The sequence below is a fragment of the Protobothrops mucrosquamatus genome, unplaced genomic scaffold, assembly GCF_001527695.2.
Source record: "Protobothrops mucrosquamatus isolate PMUCROS unplaced genomic scaffold, P.Mucros_1.0 scaffold1731, whole genome shotgun sequence".
In the NCBI taxonomy this organism is placed as follows: Eukaryota; Metazoa; Chordata; class Lepidosauria; order Squamata; family Viperidae; genus Protobothrops; species Protobothrops mucrosquamatus.
The window spans coordinates 160,562-184,650 of NW_015387878.1; the positions used below are offsets into that span (position 1 = coordinate 160,562).

Below are 24,089 nucleotides of genomic sequence, written 5' to 3' on the forward strand. Positions count from 1 at the left end.
CTGAAACATATCTGGCAATGAAGGGGGAGCTTTTAAATTCTTTTTTTTTTAGCATGCTTCCCCCCCCCCCCCCCGAACTACCTTACCCTATGAAGCTGCTATTTTGTCCTGTGACAAAAGAAAACATGTAGCTAAAAGCAGGGCTCAAGACATCATTTAAAACAGCATTTTTCAAACTTGGCTACTTTGAGGTGTGGCAACCAGCTCCCAGAATCTCCCAGCCCGCCTGATTTAAAATGAAAGAAGAAAACAGTTTCGGAGAAATCTTCTTCCAGTCCACTTCAGTGTTGTGCAGAGACCTTTGCTTTTAAAGAATCAGTTGTGGATGTTTACACTTTACATCATTCAAAGTTTGGTCCTAAATGTGTTTTACTTTTAGTCCCACCCTTCCTTCCTGCCCAAAGTCGACTGAATCCACAGCTGGAAGAGGAAATCCTAAATACTCCATCTGAATGAGGTCCTGTGGCTGAAGACACAAGACTTTCACCAAGTATATTTTCAGAATATACCAGATGTTTTCTGAATGTATGGAAATTCAATATTTCTAATGCCTACCTGCAATCATGGAAATGAATGCCCTGTACATCTGGAGGGCATCAGATTGGGAAAAATAATGGGTTTTTTTGTACAGATCTACTGTCAGAATGTAAGCAACCTCCTTATGTGCCTGTGAAGGAAAACAGCTTCAGCATAAGACAGGGGTCTTCAAACTTGGCCCTTTTATGACTTGTGGACTTGAACCACAGAATTCCTCAGCCAGCGTGCCTGGCTGAGGAATTCTGGGAATTGAAGTCCACAAGTCATAAAAGGGCCAAGTTTGAAGACCCCTGATATAGGGCGTGACCTAATCTGGCCAATAATACAAGACTTTCTCTGGCTGACCTATTTAGTTATTTATAAACATCTGCAGTTATTTGTATGCCCCTTTATCTTCAGCTGCCAGAGGTTTAGAATTCATTAAACTATAAAACATATAATAATACAGTTAGACCTTGATTTAGTACCATAGCTGGAAGTGGAACTTGGCTCACTGAGTGATGATTAAGTGAGTTGTCCTGTGACTGTGCCCAATTTTACAATCTTTTTTTTTTTTTACCATGGATGTTAAGAGAATTTGACTTCCCCATTGACTTTGTTTGTTGGAACCCAGCTGAGAAAGTTGCAAATGGTGATCACGTGAACCTGGGATGCTGCAACCATTGTAAATACATGCTTCTTGCAAAGTGCTGAATCCCAATCATACGACCTTGTGAATATGTGATGGTCTTAAATGCGAGGACCGGTTGTAACTTTTTTCAGCACTATCATAACCGATTGCTAAATGAATGGTCATAAGTTGAGGACTATTTGTACTATAACCTAATAAACACATTGATAACCAAAGGCGAATCACTACTGAAATAAGCTCCACACCAAGAAACCCTCTGCTGAAAAACCTCTTCAGAAAAGAATGGTTTTGCACCCCTGCTGAAGGTTAATAATGCGTGTCTGGCTGAGAAATTCTGGGAGTTGAAGTCCACAAGTCATAAAAGGGCCAAATTTGAAGAGCCCTGTTCTATTCTAACAGAGGGGAACAGTTTGCTGCAGAAAGAGGAGATGCAACTGAGAAGGTCTGGCTTCTTAGCCTCAACTCTAATATCTTGCATGGGGAAACCATAGCATGACCTCCTGGCCAACGTGTATCCCATCTGGGGCAGCCATAAAGCTAACCAGGACCTGAGTCCCATCAAAACCTTTAGATCTGTATTGCATTTTGGATTAAGATTTGGTGGAATATTCAAAATATTTTTAAGAAAAAGATAAAGTTTACACCGCAGTTATTTTTGTTAGGCATTATGGAAGATTTGGATGTTAAAGAAATGAATTTGATGTTGAATCTTATAACAACCGCAAGATTATTGGTAGCCCAATTTTGGAAGAAGGATTCTTTGCCTACTATAGAAAAATGGACGCTAAAAGTGTCAAATTTAGCAGAAATGGCTAAAATTTCCGCTTATTTGAAGGATCAATCACAAGAAAGATACATCTGTCTGGAGAAGATGGATAGATTATATTCAGAATAAATATAGGACTAAAAAGTTTCATTTGGGTTATGAGTAAATTTTAGAGTATTGTTTATTTTAATGGAATTTTTGTTAGTTTTAATTATATTATATTATTATTTTTAATATTAGTATTGTATTGTTTAATATTTAGGTTATGAATAGGTTTATTATTGTGTTTAATTTTAATTTGTTTAGATTTATGTTAAAGGGGAGTTAAAGCGCATTATGGATTTGGTTATTTTAATAGTTGGTTAATGTTAGATAGATTTTGATTATTATATTTGTAACCCTGTGTTCAGCTGGGAAGTGGGGGAGGGGGAGGGAGGGGTTTGGGGGTGGGTATGGGGGTTTATACTGTAATTTCCATAAAACTTTTAATAAAAAAAAACCCAAAACCTTTAGATCTGTATTGATAGAGAACAAAAGCAAAATCATGAACTATAAAATATATTTTCCCAGGCAATAATAGTAGTATCTTTAACTGACATTTTCATCTCAGACACACTGCAAACTACTTCTACAAACAGGAGTATCTACAGTGGGAGAGATTTAAAAAAAAGTCAATATGGCAGTCACAGAGCCATGACTGAATCTTGTTTTCTACACAAGTCACGTGTTTTATAGCTGAGATATGTGTGGGGTATGTAGATTTTAGGTGTCTTTGTCTTCCTAAGCTTCTAGCTGGAGGGCTCCAACCTTCCTGAATGGATTATTACATCTGCATTTCTAGAGTTGGTTTCTGCTTGGGGGAGGGAGACTTGGGGCTATTAAGAAAAACTGGGCATGCTTTTCTGCCTCTTTAAGTTCCTTTGAGGAAATATAATATTCTGCCCTTTTATTATTTCCTTTTCTGGTGGGGGGTGACTTCCCACAGAAGCTAACCTTGTGCCTGGTTTGTCTCAAAATATCTAGGAAATGTCTTAAGAGTCTCGGAAGGGGAGGGTATGTCTCTTATTCATATGGGGGAATGTTTTTTGTCATTTGAGCTTCTATTGGCAACCTGAAATGGTACCATTCTCTTTTTCATTAGGCTTTCTTCTCTTACTCTTTAGAACCTGAATGGCAATTACCTTGTTCCTTCTTTGCTGGCAGTTGGTCCTCTTAGGAGAGAAAGGAGCAAAGGAATGTGGTCCAGCAGCTATTAAACATTAACTACATCATTAAAGAAAACACTTGTGTCCGGCAATACTGGCTGTTGCCTGAGAAATAAGGTGTGCTGCTCTTGAATGTATCTCCATAGATGAATCGAATAGAAACTTTATTGATTTAGTCATTTGATCATATCAAAAGTGATCAATACAAATACCTAAGTAAATCCAAGGAAAAAAATAGGATATGTCACCCCTATATTAAATGTTCCAGCCTTAAAAACTAGTCTTTTATACAGTAGCAACAAAATTCAAAAACAGAAAGCTCATGATTAATGTAATTTCTGCCAACTCAATCCTAAATGCTGTTGCAAAGACAAAAGATCAGAAAATTCAACTGTAGTGGATGCTCATCCCACTAAATTCTTAGGTGTCTTCAGTGTCTTTTAAAAATTGTTGTTCAAATCGTGCACAGTAATGCTAAAGCAAAACAGAGAGCAGTGATCCTCTGTGGCAGGAATGGCGGCACTTTGGTACACATTGATCCATGCTCATTTGTGGGAGAGACAGCAGATTGTGATTTTCCCCACCCAGCCGTGGCAGTGGGGACGATTAGAGCAAAAATACATTTCTTCAGAAGCTCTAAGGATGCAGTTTCTTGGTTTTCAAAACCAAATCAAACTGGGAAAAATAAGTTGCACAGCCTTCATGCAACACAATGGAAAGTCAACGGTGCATCTTAAGTTGGAGTGAGAAAACAAATGCAAAATCACAACTCATTTTGTTTAGCTCAGGGCTAAGAAATCCTCTCTTACAGGAAGAGTAAAGGGAGAGATGTTAAGTCTACTGTGGTTAAAAAAAAACAAACAGGCACCGGGGTAGCACCTTTTCTGACTTTATGTTAAAAGACATAAGCTACCAGGAGTTGCTACTCAGGAAAGATCATGCCTTTTAATAAACCGTGTTAGCCAGAAAAGATGCTACCAGACTCCTAGAAATACACAGATCAGTATCGCTGCTATGACACAGCAGATTTATATCCGATTCAAAGCAGTTGTGGGTAGAAATCCGGTGCACGTATGCCTCAAATGGTGGGATGAAAATGGAATAAGAAGTGGATAGGTCCGCATCTTTACAGAGGTAGCTTATTACCTGTGGGCAAAATTTTAGATTTTTATTAGATTTATTTATTTATTTATTAGATTTCTACTCCGGCTCCCAAGACGTCTCACACAGCGATTTCCCCTGCTTCTCCCTACCACTCGCCGTGCCCCCCTGGCCTGGGATCCAAAGCGCGCGCCAAGGATCCCCACCCAAAGCAAGAGATCACCTCGGATCCTCCCCAGGGTCGGGACGGTCCGTTTTGGCACGTTTTTCCCTCTTCCCAAAGGCGTCCCGCATTTTTTTTTTGACCCACCGGGTCTGTGCAACCATCCAGAAACGCGCCGGGGTGTGTTTTTTTACACCCCCCCCTTCCTTGGCGAGTTCAAGGAGAAGCGTTTTTACGCGCGGGCCTGGCTCCTTCCGGAGCGGGAAGGGCGCAGGAGAGCGAGAACCGCCTCAGCCTCGCGGCTTAATGCCCTCCTCCCTAGGGAGGTCGAGGCAAGATCTCCGGCTGCCTCGGGAAGGCTAGCGGACGTGCGGGACGTGCGGGAAGGGATGCCTTTTCGGGGATGGCCCGAGGGCCCTCCTCCCCTTCCTGCTGAGAGAAGGAGGCGACGGGGGTCCGCCAGCCGGCGAGCTTTCTTTGCCAGCCCTGCCTGGCCATCTCGCCCGGCTCAGCCAATGGCAGCGCAGGAAGGGGGCAGGTTTTCCACTTAGTCACTCTCGCGTGGAGGAAAGGCAGAGAAAGGAGCGTCGTTGTGTGTTTTTTTTCCCCGGCGGGGTCGAGGACGGGACCGCTGTGGTCTTTTTTTCTTCCCCTTCTCGTGGTCAGAGAGCCGGGAAGCGGCGCGCCTCCTTCTCCATCCCCCCGCGCCCAGCTTCTGGGTTTGCCTTTCTCTCTCTCTCTCGGGGCTTCTGTCCGGCGAAGCCGCCTGGGACCCCCCCCCCCATCAGATTGCAGGATGATCGCTGCTCAGCTGCTGGCTTATTATTTCACCGAATTAAAAGATGACCAGGTCAAAAAGGTAAGGAGCCCCCGCGGCCTGCGGCGGGAATGCCGCGGAACGGCGCTTCGTGGGAAGGCTCCTCGCGCGCGCGGCACCTGGCTTGGCTGGGAACGGGCTCCGTCTCGGGAATGGGCTCCGTCGCTTGGCCGGGGCGGCTCGGCTCGGCGCGGGACGGAGCAGCCGAAAGAACCGGCCCGCTGCAGTGTCCTTGAACCGGGGGATGTAGGTGTCAAGAGCGGCGATGCGTAACGCCGCCGTCACGGTTCCCTCCCTTCCCGCCCAGGGCGGAACTTGCCGAGCGGATCGTCCACGAGGGACTGAGGATTCAGGAGGGCCTAAGGTTGCCCTCCTTGCGGGCGGAATCGGCGTATATGGGGAGGGGGGGCCGCCTGCCGGTATTCGCCGAGGGCAGGTTGTAGTGCCCCCCCCTCCCCTAACGATAACTTCTCTGATGCCGAGCGGGAGCGGCGCCCCGAAGTGTGGCTCGGCACGTGCCTCAATTTTGGGGGTCACCTCCTTAGGCTGGCTTCTGTGATGCGCTCGGGGTATTAAAGTGGCGATTCCCACAAAAGGGCCCCGAAATAAAAGCGACCAACAGCGGTGACGTGGCTCCGGATGGAGATCGTTTGATACAAAAATAAAATGGGTAAAATTAGACCTCTTCCGCAGCTGTAGTGATTACCTGAAGTTGTCTCAGAAAACTAAAATAGTCCTCTAACGCAGTGTTTCTCAACCTTGGCCACTTGAAGAGGTATGGACTTCAACTCCCAGAATTCCCCAGCCAGCTGTGCTGGCTGGGGAATTCTGGGAGTTGAAGTCCATACCTCTTCAAGTGGCCAAGGTTGAGAAACATTTCCTGCCTCTAGGACCTGCAGGCTTCGGTTCAGGGTGCGGGGCCAAGTTTTGTTCATTATTTTAATTTTAATTTTCAATTTTCTCAGTGTTGTAGGCAAAGGGTAATAAGCAGGCTTTGCAGAAACACTACTGTTTTATTAGGAATGAAAGGTTTACAAGGGAGCGGTTCTGGATTGGAAGAAAGTGCTGCCGATTGCTTAAAGAAAGGAAGTAAACCTGTACTGACCTGTATTGTGACTTGCAAAAAAAATATTTATGAACTCAAAGCAAGTTTTAGTAATTATCAGGGGCTTTCATCCGATGAGATTTAATGTATTTTGTGTCAATCACATTCTTAATGGATTTGAATATGAGATGGAACCCACTGCGGAGTTCCTAAGGTTTTTTTTCTAAATGATATAACATGTAGCTCTTGCAATAAGGAAAATATACACAGACAGCAATGGCAGTAATAGAGGAAATAGTTTATGGCCAGGGTGGGGAGCCACTCTGTTCTGCGTACAGTAATATCTTCTTCCTGGTTTCTTTGTAGGAGGAGAATCTATGGTAGCAGACAGATGAAGGTTATGACCTTATGCCTTATAGTAAAACTTGCTAGTTAGAAAAGAAAAGTTGGAAAAGAATACCAGATTCCTTTGGATTCCATTTCTTTTTGGCCTTATTAAAAATATCTGTATCACCTTTTTCATGCTTCAGCTCCTTACCATAAATATGCAAAAATAAAGCCAATCCTTTAAAATAAAGTAAGTGAAGCCAACTGTGAATATGCAGAAACAATGATTTCATCTGCTGTGATAAAATATTGGTGGATTTTTTTTTGTAGGAGAATGAACATGTCTCCTCTTAACACTAAGAAAAATAAGGCATTGGTACTAAAATAATAGGTAAATTAATACTCTGCATTTAACTTTAAAATTGAAAATAGAAATAATACTGTAAAAGTAATTGTAATAAAGTAGTAAAGTAAAGTAATACTAAGTTAAAATAAATCATCTGTTTCCCTACAAAATGTTGAAAAGAACCTTGATGCTTCATAAAATATGAAGCAGGTCTTAGTTATTAGAGGTCCTGTGCATATTCAGAATTCTTATATTTTGCTGCCTTGTTGGAAAAGTGAATATCTTATTCTAGAAGATGAAGAAGCTTTAGATGATCAATATTAATTAGATGACTGTGATAACTTGTAACTCTAGTGTGTGTGTATGTGTGAGAAAGAGAGAGAGAGAGAGAAATTGGGATTATACATTATACTATCGAAAGAAAATTCTTCATCTGGGTCCAGTCCAAGCTGGGAATAAACAAAAGGGAGACTGCTTTAGAAAGAAGTTTATGGAGTTTATTGAAGAGCAGAGCCAGAAAGAAACATGGCTCTGGGAAAGCTGACCACATGTTGCTGGGTGTGGTGGGTTTTTATACCTTCTGGGGCTTTTGAGGTTGTTTCCTGTTTGAGGCTTTGTATTTCCTGTGTCATGTACTTTGACCTGAGTCTTGAGTGTGCCCTTTTGGTATTGGTGGGTTAATCCTATTATGTCCCCAAAGGTCATGTCTTTTAGAGTTTGGGTGGGGTATATAGATTTTAGAGGTGTTTGTCTTCCTAATCTCATAGCTTCTAGCTTCCTGGCCCCGACCTTCCTGAATGGATTATTGAATTTGCATTTCTAAAGGCTGGCCTCCACCTAGTTTCTGCATGGAGCTATTAAGAAAACCGGGCTTGCTTTTCTGCCTTTAAGATCTTCTCCATTATTCCTTTGGATAAATATATTCTGCCTTTTTAATATTTCCCAAAATATTTCTTTCTCTGGATTCTTCCCACAATACTAAGCTATGGTTTGTTTTGTTTTGTTTTGATCATGGTTTTCTGAATACATTAGTGATTGATTCATATGTCAGTGCTAAGCCATAAACTATGGTTTTCAAACTTAATAGTATATGTTTAGACAGAAATAAACAACATGATGAACTCCACTGAAACAAAGTAAGACGGAAGCAAGTCCAATTTTGATAGTTGATGTTGAGACAACCCCTTAATGTTGTAGAATTCTTCATATGAATAAGAATTTGCTCTTTATGACATGATTTGTTTTGTTTTATCTTGCACAGAGTTGTATGGTTGGTAAAAATACAGACAAATGAGAACATTGATGTTTTAAGCAAATATAATAAGAAAGCCCCTTGAATTAGGCGTTCATAGAGTAGCCCAGATGAGATGGACGTGGGACACAAATTGATTCAAAAAACATGAAAAGAAACTGTTGAAGAAAAAGTTTTCATCATGGTTCAGTCCAAGCTGGGAATAAACAACATGGTGACTGCTTTAGAAAGAAGGTTGCAGTTTATTGAAGAGGAGAGCCAGACAGAAAGATGGCTCTGGAAGAAAAGAGAGAGCACATGTAGGGAGTGGGTTTTTATACCCTCTGGGGCTCATGAGGTTATTTCCTGTTTGAGACTTTGTATTTCCTGTGTCATGTATTTTGACCTGAGTCTGAGTGTGCCCCTTTGGCATCTGTGGGTTAATCCTATTATGTCCTATCTTAGAGTTTGGGTAGGGTATGTAGATTTTAGGTGTCTTTGTCTTCCTAAGCTTCTAGCTGGAGGGCTCCAACCTTCCTGGATTATTTACATCTGCATTTCTACAGAGCTGGTTTCTGCTTGGGGGAGGGAGACTTGGAGCTATTAAAAAAAACTGGACATGCTTTTCTGCCTCTTTAAGATCCTTTGAGGAAATATATTTTGTCCTTTTAATATTTCCTTCTCTGGGGGGGCTGATTTCCCACAAATCAATTTCTTGAGCACTAATATTTGCTTAAAGTCTGACAGCTGCTAGTCATAGTTCCATTGTAGATGGAAGAATTAGCATGCTGTGCTCCTGCCAAATAAGTAAATGTTAACAAAATAGTTAGCTGCTACTTTAAAATTATTGCTTTTGTTTTCAATTCCTCAGTCACAAAAGTCTGTCTGTAAATCTAAGTGAAATAAGAACTTAAAAACATTTAGAAGATCTAGATTGAGCATTACAAGTTGTAGCTGCCCTGTAGTAAATTCCACTTTGTCATTGAGACTGAAGATGGTAGAAGTTGGTAAAACTACCATCTTCTTGAGTGTTTCAGCTGTTTGGGCAATCTGGTTGCAGTAGATGTAGCATTCTTCCATTTTTGTTGGAATCTCATCAGAACTAGATGTCTGGGTCTTATTTAGGGATAAATAAATTATTATTATTTTTGTATGGTTGAGGGTTTTTGGATACAGTTTTCTTTTCCAGATGGCTGCTGAAGATAATAATAATAATAATTAATAATAATTAATAATAACAACAACAACAATAATAGCAATAATAATAATAGCAATAATAATAGCAATAATAATAATAATAGTAATAATAATAATAATAATAATAATAATAATAATAATAATAATAATAATAATAATAATAATAATAATAATAATAAAAAAGTTGAAAGGGACTCTGGAGGTCATCTAGTCCAACCCTATACCATTTCAGACAAATGGCTGTCCAGTCTCTTCTTAAAAATTTCTAGTGTTGGAGCATTCACAGTTTCTGGAGGCAGGTTGTTCCACTGATTAATTGTTCTAACTGTCAGGAAATGTCTCCTTAGTTCTAGGTTGCTTCTCTCTTTGGTTAGTTGCCATCCGTTGCTTCTTGCGCTGCTTTCAGATGCTTTGGAGAATAGCTTGACTCCCTCTTCTTTGGGGCAGCCCCTGAGATACTGAAACACTGCTATCATGTCACCCCTCGTCTTTCTCTTCATTAAACTAGACATACCCAATTCCAGCAACCGTTCCTTGTATGTTTTAGCCTCCAGTCCCCTAATCATCATTGTTGCTCTTCTCTGTACTCTTTCTAGAGTCTCAGCATCTTTTCTACATCGTGGTGACCAAAACTGGATGCAGTATTCCAAGTGTGGCCTTACCAAGGCATTGTGAAGTGGTATTAACACTCCTTGCTGTCCATATTGGGGAGATTGAAAGGGCTGGAACCTCCCAGCAGTTTGATACTCTCCAAATACTTGGTGTGTTCAGGTTTCACACAGCAGCTGAACTGGATTAAGGCACAACCTACAGTTTGTCCTAAGCTTGTCTTATAACTTGGCATCACCAGCTAGGGCCAGTAGATAGTATAGATAGAGTCGTAAATTTTTCCAGTTCTTATCTTGTATTTAGAAAAGTTGTTATGCCTGCAAATGGAATTTCAGTTTCTGTATGGATTTCAGTGTCATCAATTCACTGCATTTGGAGGGCCAGCTGATATTTCAGAATGTGGATGTTGATTCTTAGGTGCAACTTCAAAATGCTGTTCAGTTGGGTGCTGTAAATAAATAAAGTTTACATCAATGCAAGTCATTGGTTTTATGTTACACACACACATATATGTTTTTGGAATTCCCCAGATAGCTTCTTCAGACAAGAAAATAAACAAAGAGAATATATAGATATTGTCAGAACCCATATCTATCACATTGCATACTTCCCTGCCTCTCTTTCTCTCGTCTCCCAATTCCATTCTCTTCTCTCCCTGGGTTCTGCCATACTCCTAGAGGGGAGGGGAGACAGAGCGCAGGTTTATTGCCTTAACTTCCTCTATCGATACAATGTAGCATTTTGCTTCCCGGCCTCCATTCCCTATTTCTACAGTGTAACATTTCACTTTAGCTTCCTTTATTGCCGCAATGTAACACCTCACACTCCTGCACTGTATCTCTCTCTGAACTTTCTTCTCCCTAACCTGTCAGCTAGGAAAAGGGGGGGGGAGAAATACAACCTCCGTAGCGGTGTGAAGAGCCATTTGAACATCTCGCCAGACCAGAGCCGGACTGATGTTATCTCCCCTTTCCCACGATGGACTTAACACCTAGGGATTGGCCGGTTTGAAGCGTCCGGATGAACTATGGGGAGGGGTTTGCTTGGAGATACTTTAACCCATCGATCTGTACAGGAGTCCCTCAGATCCTGTCTAGTATGCCTGCCATCAGCTTCTCCTAATAAAAATTCCTTTTAGAAGAGCTTGCTTCCATGAGTTCTGCTTTTTTGGGATGAGATGTTGAGGTGGGTCCTGACAGATATTCTGCATTAAGACTATTTCACCATATAGCCAAAGCAACAAAGTATGTGGAGGCAAACTATGGAGCAATAAGATATAGGTCAGGGGTCTTCAAACTTGGCCCTTTTATGACTTGTGGACTTCAGCTCCCAGAATTCCTCAGCCAGCAAGTTTGAAGACCCCTGATATAGGTAGTCCTCGACTTACAACCGTAATTGAGCCCAAAATCTCAAATCCCAAAAGACAGTTGTTAAGTGAGTTTTGCCCCATTTTATGACCTTTCCCCCACAGTTATTAAGTGAATCACTGCTGTTGTTCAATGAATCATGTGGTCAATTAAGCAACTCTGGCATCCAGCATTGACTTTGCTTGTTGCAAATCTGCTGGGGAGGTTACAACTGGTGATCACAGGACACCAGGGCCACGTAGGTGTCATAAAAATATGCCAGTTGCCAAATGTCAGAATTTTGATCCCATGACCATAGGAATGCTGCAGTGGTCATAGATGTGAAAATCAATCATAAGCCTCTTTTTTCAGTGCTGTTGTAATTTTGAACGGTCACTAAACAAATGATTGTAAGTTGAAGACTACCTGTAACACATACTGTGACCTTAGCTTTAGTCCATTTAATTATAGATTGTCTTCCCCTTCTGTGTTTCTTCACCTTGCCCAAGTTTTATTTTTTTTACAGTCCATCATCTGCTTATAGCACTTGGTGACTTTATATGAGTTGCCAATCATCATCTCTAGGGAACAGACAACCTTGATTTGTTCAAGGATAGATTCTTGTAGTACATGGTACTTCAATACCCATCTCCAGATCCATAATTTGGTGTGTCCTCCTTCTCTTGTTCTTTTTAAATATCTTCTTTTCACAGCTTATCATTATCAGGGGAAAACCATTGCTTTAATTACACTGGTCTTTCCCCCCACCCTAGAAATGTCCTCTCCTTCATGATCTTGTCTAAATTTGTTGTTGCCTTCTCTCCTAGGACTGAACTCTTTTTATTTCTCCAGCACATTTTCTTTTTTTATTCTTGTTCAACTGAGTTTATTAAACAAGTTGGCTGATAACGTTTTTGCCTTGAATGAAACCAGTTTAGGTTCAGTCATCATAAATTCTTCTTGTTGCCCAAAGCTTTTATCTCCTATCTTTTTTTTTGGCTATCAAAATAGCTTCTTCTATAAGACTTTCATCTTTTCTTTTTTGAAATTTGTGGAATATTTTTCCACTTCAGTTTTAATGATGTCTCTTATATTTCCCCAAGCTCTTGGACTCTTCTTACATGAGGTGAGAATACTGATTTTGTTCCTTACATTGATCTTGTATATACTGACTGTGTTTCCTCAGGTCAAATCTTGCTTGTTCTTAATTTTTGAAGTTTAACCCTATATATTTGACACCAAAAAATAATATAAAATAAAATCTATTTTGAACTCATTCTACTGTGTGCTTCTTCAGGTTTTTCAGCAATAAATGTGGCATACAAATAAATAAAATTATCCTAATATCCCCTTGATTTAGTTAAGAGTTGCTGTACAAAGAATGTTACATTTTCAGGATTTTCTTTGTGAGGACTGTAGACCCTGGTCCATCTAGACAATTATTTGAATTTTAATTGTGCTAATAAACCCTTCCAAGCTGGAGCAAAAATATGTGCCTTTGCAAAGCAAATAGTGTTTCTTCAAACCGGTTATATTTAGAAATTCATGCATCAATGCACAACAAAAATCGTATGGGTTAATTTTGACTTTAACTAACTGATGCAAGTTAGTGTTCCATTTCTTCCTGCATTCAGGCATGGTAGAACACAATATGTAAGCTGATAACACAACAGACTTCCAGCACTTTGTGGCTGAAATACAAATAGCCAAGTCACTGCCTTATCCTATGGTTTCACCTGTACCGGAGGCAGGGCCAGTAAGGTTCCTATGGCAAAATAAAGTCACCTGAGCCATACAGCCTTCTCTAATTTTAGTTAGCTGTGTAACAAGTTACTTACTTAAACTCCAAATGATCAAATGTCTTTTTCAGGAAAGCTGTACCCAATGATTCTGTTGGCTATTTATGTGGCAAATGTAGACTCTCTAGAGTTGAGCTCAATTCCCAGTCACATCATGGGCATGTCTTTGTTTTCTTGGCAACAGAATGGAAGAAAGTTCGCCATAGTCTTGTTTTTTTTTAAAGAACAACACTTTCCAATCCAGTTTATAGCTTTGAGATTTTCTCCCATCTTAAGTAATTGCTTGCATCAAACGTTGGAAATAGTTGATAGTATTGCAAACCTGGATATATTTTTTCCTTATCTCTCCTTTCCTTCTCAGTTTTCTTAAGTTAAGGACAACTTAAATTTCTGAAAGTTGCTGAAATCTCATATTGAACACCAAATTCAGATTCCCAGGACATCTAAGATTTTTTTTTCTGTTCTGCTTGAGCTGGTGTCATATGTCCAACAATTTGGAATAAGAGAATAACAAGAGTTGGAAGGGATGTTGGAGGTCTTCTAGGCCAATTCCCTGCTCAAGCAGAAGACCCTATACCAGGGCTCTTCAAACTTGGCCCTTTTATGACTTGTGGACTTCAACTCCCAGAATTCCTCAGCCAGGCAGGCTGGCTGAGAAATTCCGGAGTTGAAGTCCACAAGTCATAAAAGGACCAAGTTTGAAGACCCCTACTCTATACCATCTAGGTAGCATGGCTGAATTGTTAAAGAAGCCATTTCATTAAAAACAAAAGTTAAGTTTTTTTTCTAATTTGGGTGCATTCTCAGTTGTCATGATTTAGTTACAAAGATGCCTTCATTTTAAAACAAGAACTCACTTATTTATTAGTCTGTGCGTCCTAATTGGATTACAAGAATCATTTGACAATTCTGTGAGCAGAAGGGTAGAGCATTTTCAGACCAAATATAAAACATTAGGCTAAGTGATGTTTTGGGCATGAGGTAGTGAGCCAAATAGATTCCTAAAATAAATTCTAAAAAGTGGCATTCCAAACACTTAGTGTCTGGGTACATTGGAAATACATGAATTACATGCAACAAAGAAAGTTAATTGCACGGTTACATTTTGATTTGATTCTACTGTTGCAACACAAATCAGTGGGTATACGCTTGGATTCCAGGATTTTAATCTTTGGTGATGTAATGTAATAATAGACAAGCTACAATCAGCCTACATTAAATAGGCTTTAAAGTTTAATGTAAAGAATAAAAAGGAAAAGCAGATGTGTGTGGACCACGCAAAAAAGAATCCACAGGAGGGCAGTTCTTTTATTAAGTGAACAAATTGTTATTTAACAGTAAACTTTGAGATTCCTAAGAAGTCTTCATTAAGGGATATATAAACCCCGGAAAGAAGAAAAAGAAGAAAAATACATTTTGTTTTAGTTGTGCCTGTTCCAGTGTTTGTAGCTTCAGTTCTATCTCTCTGTAATGGTAGTTGGAATAAATTTGGTGACAGGTGTATTTGGTCTAAAACAGGGATCTTCAAACTTGGCCCTTTTACGACTTGTGGACTTCAGCTCCCAGAATTCCTCAGCCAGGCATGCTGGCTGAGGAATTCTGGGAGTTAAAGTACACAAGTCATAAAAGGGCCAAGTTTAAAGACCCCTGGTCTAAAAGGATGTAGTTAATGCTGATAATAGCAAAATGTCAAGCTTGCTGCCCATGTAAAATATGCTTCCACTGATGCTTCTTTAATTTTACATTCCTCAAGCTTAAAACTGGGCTGGTTGTGCAAAAAGTTGCATAATACTTACAATTCTGTCCCCGATAAATTACAACAGAGATCTCCCTTCTCTTATATATTTGTGGTGAACAATGAACAGAATTCTTTTCTTAGGAACTCAGGAAACTGTAGGGCCTCTTGAATTTAACTTGAAATAGCTAGAGGTGTGTACCATCCCTAGCGTTCTCTTGCCAAAACACAATCTAGGACAGATTTATTTCAGATTGATCTGTCGTGAATGACATCATTATTAAAGGCATGGGTCTAGTTAGCTTAAACCTTATCTGTCTTTCACACCAGCAGATGGCCTCTAGTCCTTTCTGGGAGGGGTGCCAGGTGCTGCATTTGGGGTACAGTGCTATGATAGCACAATCTTTTTGCTGATGGCAGGTAATCCTGCTAAAATGCAGTTCCGCTAGTGCAGTGTCTCTCAACCTGGACAATTTTAAGGCATGTGGACTTCAACTCCCAGAATTCCACATGCCTTAAAATTGTCCAGGTTGAGAAACACTGCGTTAGTGCATCTTGATCTCTGCATGCATTGTAATGAAAATCATTTTGCTAATGCTGTCAAAGCAACTACTTAGCCCAGTGTTTCTCAGCTGTGGCCATCTTCAGATGGGTGGACTTCAGTTTCCAGAATTCCCCAACCACCAAGGGAATTTATATTAGATTAATATAAATAGGATTGAAGGGAAGCAAACTTCAAATTAGTTGAGCTTCCCTACTGCTCCCTCCAAATTCTTGTAGCATGGCCCAGATTTAGGACAGATACTCAGACTCCTCGTCCATTTTTTAATATTATTAATTATTGCAAGTTACAGCTTCAGTCTCTTGAGAACTACCAGTATCTTATCCTCTTGCTGGAGTACATTTTAGAAATCTCTTCCTTATATTGAAGGTAGAGGCTTCTCTCTTGAGAGTGTTCTCAATATCGTCTCCACCAAGTTTCCGTTTTCAACCCATTTTCATTTTTAAAGGAGTTACATAACTCTTGATTGTAGTTCTGCTGTTATTGATTTGCTGTTTGCTGTGTCATGGGCCTAAAAGTGCTAGAAGAGAGGATCTGCTTAAACTAAGTGGGTCTGTATTTGGTTTGATAGTCTGATGGCAAACTACTTAAGCATCTGGAATCTATGGGAGAAAGAACTACGAAGCTAATGCTTAAATAAAAACATGGGACCTTTTAAAAGCACATTGTTGGCTGGGGATGTTAGACTGAACAACACAGCATCAAATGTCTAAAACATGATATTGCTTGTAGAAAGTTGGTAGGAGAATAAAGTTTTTTCATTCAGATGTAGATTTTTATTGTTTGAAAAACTGGTTAGTAGGTTTTACCTATGTCTCTAGCCCAAGGGTAGGCAACCTTGGCGCTTTTATGACTCGTGGACTTCAACTCCCAGAATTCCTGAGCCAGCCATGCTGGCTCAGGAATTCTGGGAGTTGAAGTCCACGAGTCATAAAAGCGCCAAGGTTGCCTACCCCTGGGCTAGCCAAACAGTTAAGGAGAGGGATTCAACATTCTTTGGAAGGTGCAACATCAGGACCAATTTTGTTCCTCTGGATCATGATCATGGATAGAAGAAAATTTAAAAAATGCTGATAAATGTCAGCTGAAACCATTAGATTTATTTAAAAAATTAAGAAAGATTTGAACATTAATGTGCTTTGTCAAGATTAAAATGGAATCTAGAATTACTGTGTTTTAGAGAACTACTGCATTAATAGCAAATAGCATTAATGGGGCTTTCTTCATTTCTAGCAGTTGGACTACACAGAATGCTACCTTTTATTACTTTTACCTGCTTAATAGTATCTACTGTATGAAGGATATGCTGTTTGGTTCCCTCCAGATATTTTGAGTCATCCTATACTCTGACAAAGCTTGTCATCTGTCTTATCACTTGAGATTGATGTGAGTTGAAATCCAAAATGCTTGTGAGGAATGAAGTATAAATCATTTAGGGGGAACTACTTCTCATTATGTAATTTATAATTCCAGATCTCTCCATGAAACAGGATACCTCTACACATGAGTGTAGGAGATATTTTCACACTTGTCCATTGCCCAGGAAACACCTGTCCCTTACATATTTGTTATGGGAAAGGTTAGATTAACAAGAATTAAGACATGGTGATGTTGGTACCTGGAAAATTAGTCCCAACTTATGACCATTCAAAGTTATGGCAGACTTTAAAAAGTTATTTCCAACCTGTTCTTGGAGTTATAAATGCTCCCTCCCCATGATCTCATTTCAGGTGCTTGGCTACCAGTTCACATTTATGATGGATTGCAGCATCCTGCAATCACATGACTGTGATTTGCATTAGTTTTGCTGATTTCCTGTGTTTTTTGCTGGTTTCCAGCAAAAAATATCCATTTGGAAGAATGGATTTGCTTAACAACTATGTGATTCACTTTAAAATTGTGGCGACTTGTTTCATGACTACTGTATAAAGTAGGGGTCTTCAAACTTGGCCCTTTTATGACTTGTGGACTTTAGCTCCCAGAATTCCTCAGCCAGGCATGCAGGCTGAGGAATTCTGGGAGCTGAAGTCCAAAGTCATAAAAGGGCCATGTTTGAAGACCCCTGGTATAAAGGTTGTAAAATTGAGTTTGGTCACCGGTATGGTTACTGGTATGAACCCCTCGTCTGGCTTTACTCTGAAATGTCTGTAAAATTTTTTCAAATAGATCATTGTGTTCAATTTTGTCTTCTGATTGAGGATAAACCAGTGGTCATGTGTGTTTTTTGCCTACTTCTTGTTTTCTGGACTCAGTTTAAGGTGGTGTTGATAGTGAAATCTGAACTTCTTAGAACTAATAAAGAGATGCCTTCTTTTGTTTACGTTAAGCTGAGAACCTGTCTATTTTGTCATCCCTCTATCACAGGGGTGTCAAACTGCTGGCCCACGGGCCAGATGCCGCACCTACCCCAGCTCCGGCAAGGGGAAAAAAGTCACGATACATCACGACACGTCACGTGATGCGGCGAGTTTGACACCCCTGCTCTATCAGGCTAGATCTACAAACAGAATAATTTTGAGCTCCAGAACTGAAAGCAAGGTGGTCTTGTTTGTATGTTGTGTTTATTTTCCTAGGGTGGGGCATAAGTGTTTAATTGATGGGAGATTTGTAATTAATATTACCTGCTCTTAAGCATTTTTGCTGGACCATTCCATACTTCAGTATTTTTAAAAGATTAAGCCATCTTATGTTCAGAAACAAAATTACACAAGGTCTGAATCTTTTGTGTTTCTCTCTGCCTCCGATATAGATTGATAAATATCTATATGCCATGCGGCTGTCGGATGAAACTTTGCTGGATATTATGGGTCGCTTCAGGAATGAAATGAAGAATGGCCTCTCTAGGGATTTTAACGCAACAGCCAGTGTAAAGATGCTGCCTACCTTTGTAAGGTCTATTCCTGATGGCTCAGGTAAGGGTTATCACTCTTGTGATTTGCTACTAAAATTGTTAATGAAGATGGTTTCTTAAAACAAATCCAGTATTGTTCCTTCCAATATGGTGAGATCTGGATGATTCCCCCCTGGGTCATAGTGATCCTAAAGCCACATAAAGCTGTAAGAAAAAAAATATGTAATATTAGTAGCACCATAAAAAAATTCTCCAGCCCAATAGAGCATGCCATTTACCAAAACATAAGTATATAGGTCAGAGGTCTTGAAACTTGGCAACTTTAAGATTTATGGACTTCAACTTCCAGAATTCCTCAGCCAGCTTAATTCTGGAAGTTGAAGTCCACAGGTCTTAAAATTGCCAAAGTTGAGGACCCCTGCTGTAGAACATAAAAAGACTCCATACTTTGCAGTATATATATTCCAGACAGGAACAGTTTAATTAGAGTCTGGGCAAGAGGAAAATTGCTAGAGCAAGTCTCAACAAGAATGTAGTTTATCATGACCAGATTTGTGCTCCGTTGAAATGGCTAATTAGGTGACACAGAAACTCTTCATTCTCCTATAGCTCTCCCAGCTATCACAGATTGGGCATTGTTGCAAAAGAGAGTGTGTGTGTGTGTGCGCGCGCATGTGTGTATGTACGTATGTACTGTATGTCTTCTAAAAATTAAATAGAAAAAGTAAAAAATGCTCCAAACCTCATAAGATCTTTCAAATTTAGATATCTCCTGAGAATGTGGCCACTCAGTATATATTGCATACAGGGTGTTTCCCAAAGTCGGACCCTATAGGCCAATTACAATAGGTTTTATTAATTTTATTACTTCATATCTTTTCAGAGAAAATGTCACTGTACTTACAGGAATGTTCAACAGTCATGTGTCAAGCAAATAAACGTTTAAAAGAAAATGGCAACCAATTTGAACATTTAACATAATTTATATAATACATTTTCCAGGCAGTCTAGCTTTTGGTACACTCTGAATACAATATTGCCCTTCAAGCACATTGAGTTTATGATCCTGTAATCAGATGGCAACATGTATAATATCAAAGGGGGAAAATGACATTGCCATAGGTGTATACTATAGGCCACCCAACCAAACAGAGGAAATAGATGAACTTTTTGCTAGTCAGTTAACTAAGGTATATAGGAAGCACATCACAATAGTAATGGGGGACTTTAATTACCCTGACATCAACTGTGAGACAAACTGCACCAAGTGGAAGATCAAACAGATTCCTGATAAATCTAGCAGACAACTTTATCTCCCAAAAAGTAGAGAAGGTAACTAGGGGATTAGCTATATTGGATCTAATCTTCACTAACAGGGATGAAATGATAGAAGATGTTGAAGCCACAGGAACCTTGGGGGGGAAGTGATCATGCAATATTGGAATTCAACATTATGGAGGCACAACCAATAGAACACAGTCAAACTAGAGTCTTGGACTTCAAGAGAGCTAATTTCAATAAACTTAGAGAGGGCTTGGGAAGGATTCTATGAATGAGAATCCTCAAGGGGAAAACAACTCAAGAAGCTTGGGAAATTTTGAAAAGTGAGATAATAAAAGCCCAGTCTAGCATAATACCAACAAAGAAGAAAAATAACAGTTCTCAAAAGAAACCAGCATGGCTGCATAAAGAACTCTCTGATGAATTGAAAGACAAAAAGGACAAGTATAACAAGTGGGAAGGGGCACATAACTAAAGCAGATTATCAGCAAATAGCCCGAGCCTCCAAAGATGAAGTGAGGAAAGCTAAGGTTCAAAATGAACTAAGGCTTGCGACAAAAGTCAAAAATAACAAAAAAGCTTCTTTCAACATGTAAAAAACAAGAAAAAAGTGAAGGAAATGATTGGCCCATTCGTGGGAGACAGTGGCAAGAAGGTGACAAGCAACAGGGAGAAAGCAGAACTATTTAACTTGTTTTTTGCATCTGTCTTTACACAAAGGGAAAAAACAGCCCAGCCTATCAAAAACAGTACCGTAAAAATCATATTAGAAACACAAGTTAAGATAGGCAAGAAAATGGTAAGTGAGCACCTGTCCGGCCTAGATGAGTACAAATCACCAAGACCAGATGGATTACACCCCAAGGTTCTCAAGGAACTGGCAGATGTGATCTCAGAATCACTAAACTATATCTTTCAAAGATCCTGGAGCACTGGGGAACTACCAGAGGACTGGAAAAGAGCTGATGTAGTTCCCATCTTGAAAAAAGGAAAATAAAATGGATCCAGGAAATTACAGACCTATCAGCCTGACCTCAATACTTGGGAAGATTCTGGAAAAGATAATCAAACAACGAATCAGCGAATACCTAGAGGCAAACAAAGTCATTGCCAAAAGCTAACATGGGTTTGTCAAAAACAGATCATGCCAGACAAATCTTATCACATTCTTTGACCAAGTGACAAAATTAGTGGACCAGAGGAATGCTGTGGATATAATTTACTTGGACTTCAGTAAGGCATTTGATAAAGTAGATCACAACCTACTACTCGATAAGATAGAAAAATGTGGGTTAGACAGCATCACCACCAGATGGATCCGTAGCTGGCTGACCGGCCGTACTCAGCGTGTGGACCTCAATGGAACTGCATCTACATGGAGGGAAGTGGGTAGTGGGGTGCCCCAGGGCTCTGAACTGAGCCCAGTGCTCCTCAACATATTCATCAACGATTTGGATGAGGGGATAGATGAGGAACTCATAAAATTTGCAGACGACAAGCTGGCAGGAATAGCCAACACTCCAGAAGACAGGCTTAAGATACAGAAGGATCTTGACAGACTTGAACACGGGGCTATCTAACAAAATGAAATTCAATGGTGAACAAAACAAGGTTCTACATTTAGGCAAGAAAAACCAAATGCACAGGTATAGTATAGGAGGTACCTTGCTCAGTAGTAGTAACTGTGAGAGGGATCTCCGAGTCCTAGTGGACAATCACTTAAATATGAGCCAGCAGTGTGCTGCAGTTGTCAAAAAAGCCAACACAGTGCTAGGCTGCATTAACAGAGGGATAGAATCAAGATCACGTGAAGTGTTAATACCACTTTACAATGCCTTGGTAAGGCCACACTTGGAATACTGCATCCAGTTTTGGTCATCACAATGTAGAAAAGATGTTGAGACTCTAGAAAGTACAGAGAAGAGCAACAAAGATGATTAGGGGACTGGAGGCTAAAACATACAAGGAATGGTTGCTAGAATTGGGTATGTCTAGTTTAATGAAGAGAAGGATGAGGGGGGACATGATAGCAGTGTTCCAATATCTCAGGGGCTGCCACAAAGAAGAGGGAAACAAACTATTCTCCAAAGCACCTGAAGGCAGGACAAGAAGCATTGGATGGAAACTAATCAAGGAGAGAAGCAACCTAGAACTAAGGAGAAACTTCCTGACAATTAGAACAATTAATCAGTGGAACAACCTGCCTGCAGAAGCTGTGAATGCTCCAACACTGGAAGTTTTTAAGAAGAGATTGGACAGCCATTTGTCTGAAATGGTATAGGGTTTCCTGCCTGAGCAGTGGGTTGGACTAGATGACTTCCAAGGTCCCTTCCAACTTTATTATTATTATTATTATCTTTTATTCATTAAACATGAACCTCAGTCAACTGAACATTCAAATTGGCTGGCGCTGATGGTTGACACGGTTGCTACCAGCATCCTAGGTGTCATTATTATTATTATTATTATTATTATTATTATTATTATTATTATTATTATTATTATTATTATTATTATTATTATTATTATTGAATTTTTGGTGATGTTGGGTTTTTCCCCTTTCTTAAAAAAAAAAAATTAAGGTGGGAAAAGAAGCACAGGCCACAGGAAGCAAATTACTCTGAGCCTTCTATTTAACACCATTACCCTCTTCTAAATTGGCCTGAAATTGGCTCAATAAATTTTCTGTGCCCTCTCCTATTCTTCCTTATTGTCAGCCTCAGACAGAAAAAGCAGGTTGAAAAAGTTTAGGATGCTGAATTGTGACTTTTGACCTCTCAGCTGTTGCACGGCCCTAGTTTGCTTGCATTTGACAAGATCATTAAATTAGCTAAGCATTATTTCCATATTTGGTTCCCACCCCAAACATTACTGCGTTATAAACTGAAGAAACAGCTTGGCGCTCTCTTTTATGTATCCTGTTCAGTGAAAAGAGAAATATAGCTGCTGTCTTTTAATTTAGGCTTCTCTTTCAAACCAGCACTTGGCTTTGGGGCCTGAAGAGTAATCACTGTGTTTTATCTTGCTTTGTTACGAATCATAAGGAATTCAAGGTGGAGATGTAACTGTAATTATCACTCACAGGTTGGCTGGGGAATTCTGGGAGTTGAAGTCCACACATCTTAAAATTGTCAAATTTGAAAAATCAATTCAGTCCTCCTTAATAACTGTGTACAGAAATGCTTTTGTTACTATTCTTAAAGGGTCATATATCAAAAGCACAAGTGTAAGTCTTGGGAGAAGAAATTACTGATAGTACTATGAATATGTGATGGATTTTTTTTTTCCTGAAGTAGGTTTTCTCAATATGGTCAGCAACTTCTATGAGCTTTTGTAAAACTAGCTATGGATTGCTAATTTGGAGTGATGAATTCATAGTCCAAAATATCTGAAGAGAATCAGACTGGAGAAGGCTAACATAACAATTAAAATAATATTAAAGGTGTCTAATTTAGCAGAAATGGCAAAAAATTCCGCTTATTTGAAGGATCAATCTCAAGGAAAATATATTTTGGTTTGGAAAAGATGGATTGATTATATTCAGAAAAAATATGAGATTGAAAAGTATTACTTAGCTTATGAGTAAATTTTAGATTATTATTAATAGTTTATTATGGATGAATTTATATTATTTTTAGTAATAATGTTTAATTATATTATTATTAATATATAATAATAAAACGACCATTTCACAATTCTAGATAGATAAAACATCTCAATTTCATACAAACCTACCCTAAACTAACATCATAATCTGGGTAATGTTATTTAATTTATGATTTTGTTTTTATAACCCTGTAACCAGCTCTGGGAAGTGAAGGGGGGAGGGGTGGGAGGGAAGTGGGATATTGTATGGAAAATTATTTAAAACTTTTAATAAAAAAAACAAGAATTAAAATAATAGTTACATTAATCATAAATATAGAATTTAGTAGTAAGGTTGAAGCATTACAGCACATTCATATGAGAGGCAAAGAATGCCACGTGTGCTATAATGTCATTCATGTCATGAATTATATCATTTGCATAACAGCAGAATGATCACACTTTGCATATGGCTTTTACTAGATGTTTGTGAGTACATCAGTCATTAGTTGTATACCATGGGCAGAGACATCCTTTGATTTTAGCATCCTTCCTCTCTCCTTGCTTTTCTTATCACATGATTGTAAACTCTCACTTCTGAGATACTGGCAAAACCACACTTTCTATTAAATCTAGATACAGTGCGCAATGGATAGTTCAAATTGCAGTTTGCTTGCATTTTAAAATTGCAAGACAGAAGCAAGTGAGAAGAGGAGAAAACAAACTTCAGGTCATAGCCCCCCATGCAGATAATACGGAATTAATTCATTAACACCTAATCATTATTTGCCTTTACCTTTGAATGTCCTTCAAGTATTTTGTTGACTGGGCATCTGATTTCTGTTTTCAGGCCACAGGTTAGTTTACTAGCTATTACAGAATCCCCATTTGTTTAAATTGTACTGGAAAAAAAAAAGGCACCATCTGTTCCACTGTTTATCTTTGAGGCCTTATT

At 39.4% G+C, this 24,089-nt stretch overlaps 1 protein-coding gene across 1 annotated transcript in view; it reads left to right on the top strand.

Annotated features, from left to right (window-relative positions):
* The first annotated feature begins 5,184 nt into the window (after positions 1-5,184).
* Positions 5,185-24,089, top strand: part of HK1 (hexokinase 1) — a 59,683-nt gene continuing 40,778 nt past the window's right edge. The window contains exons 1-2 of the mRNA XM_015822970.1: positions 5,185-5,262; positions 18,167-18,329. Coding sequence (XP_015678456.1) covers positions 5,200-5,262; positions 18,167-18,329 — 226 coding nt within the window. The 5' untranslated portion in view covers positions 5,185-5,199. The remainder of the gene's footprint in view (positions 5,263-18,166; positions 18,330-24,089) is intronic.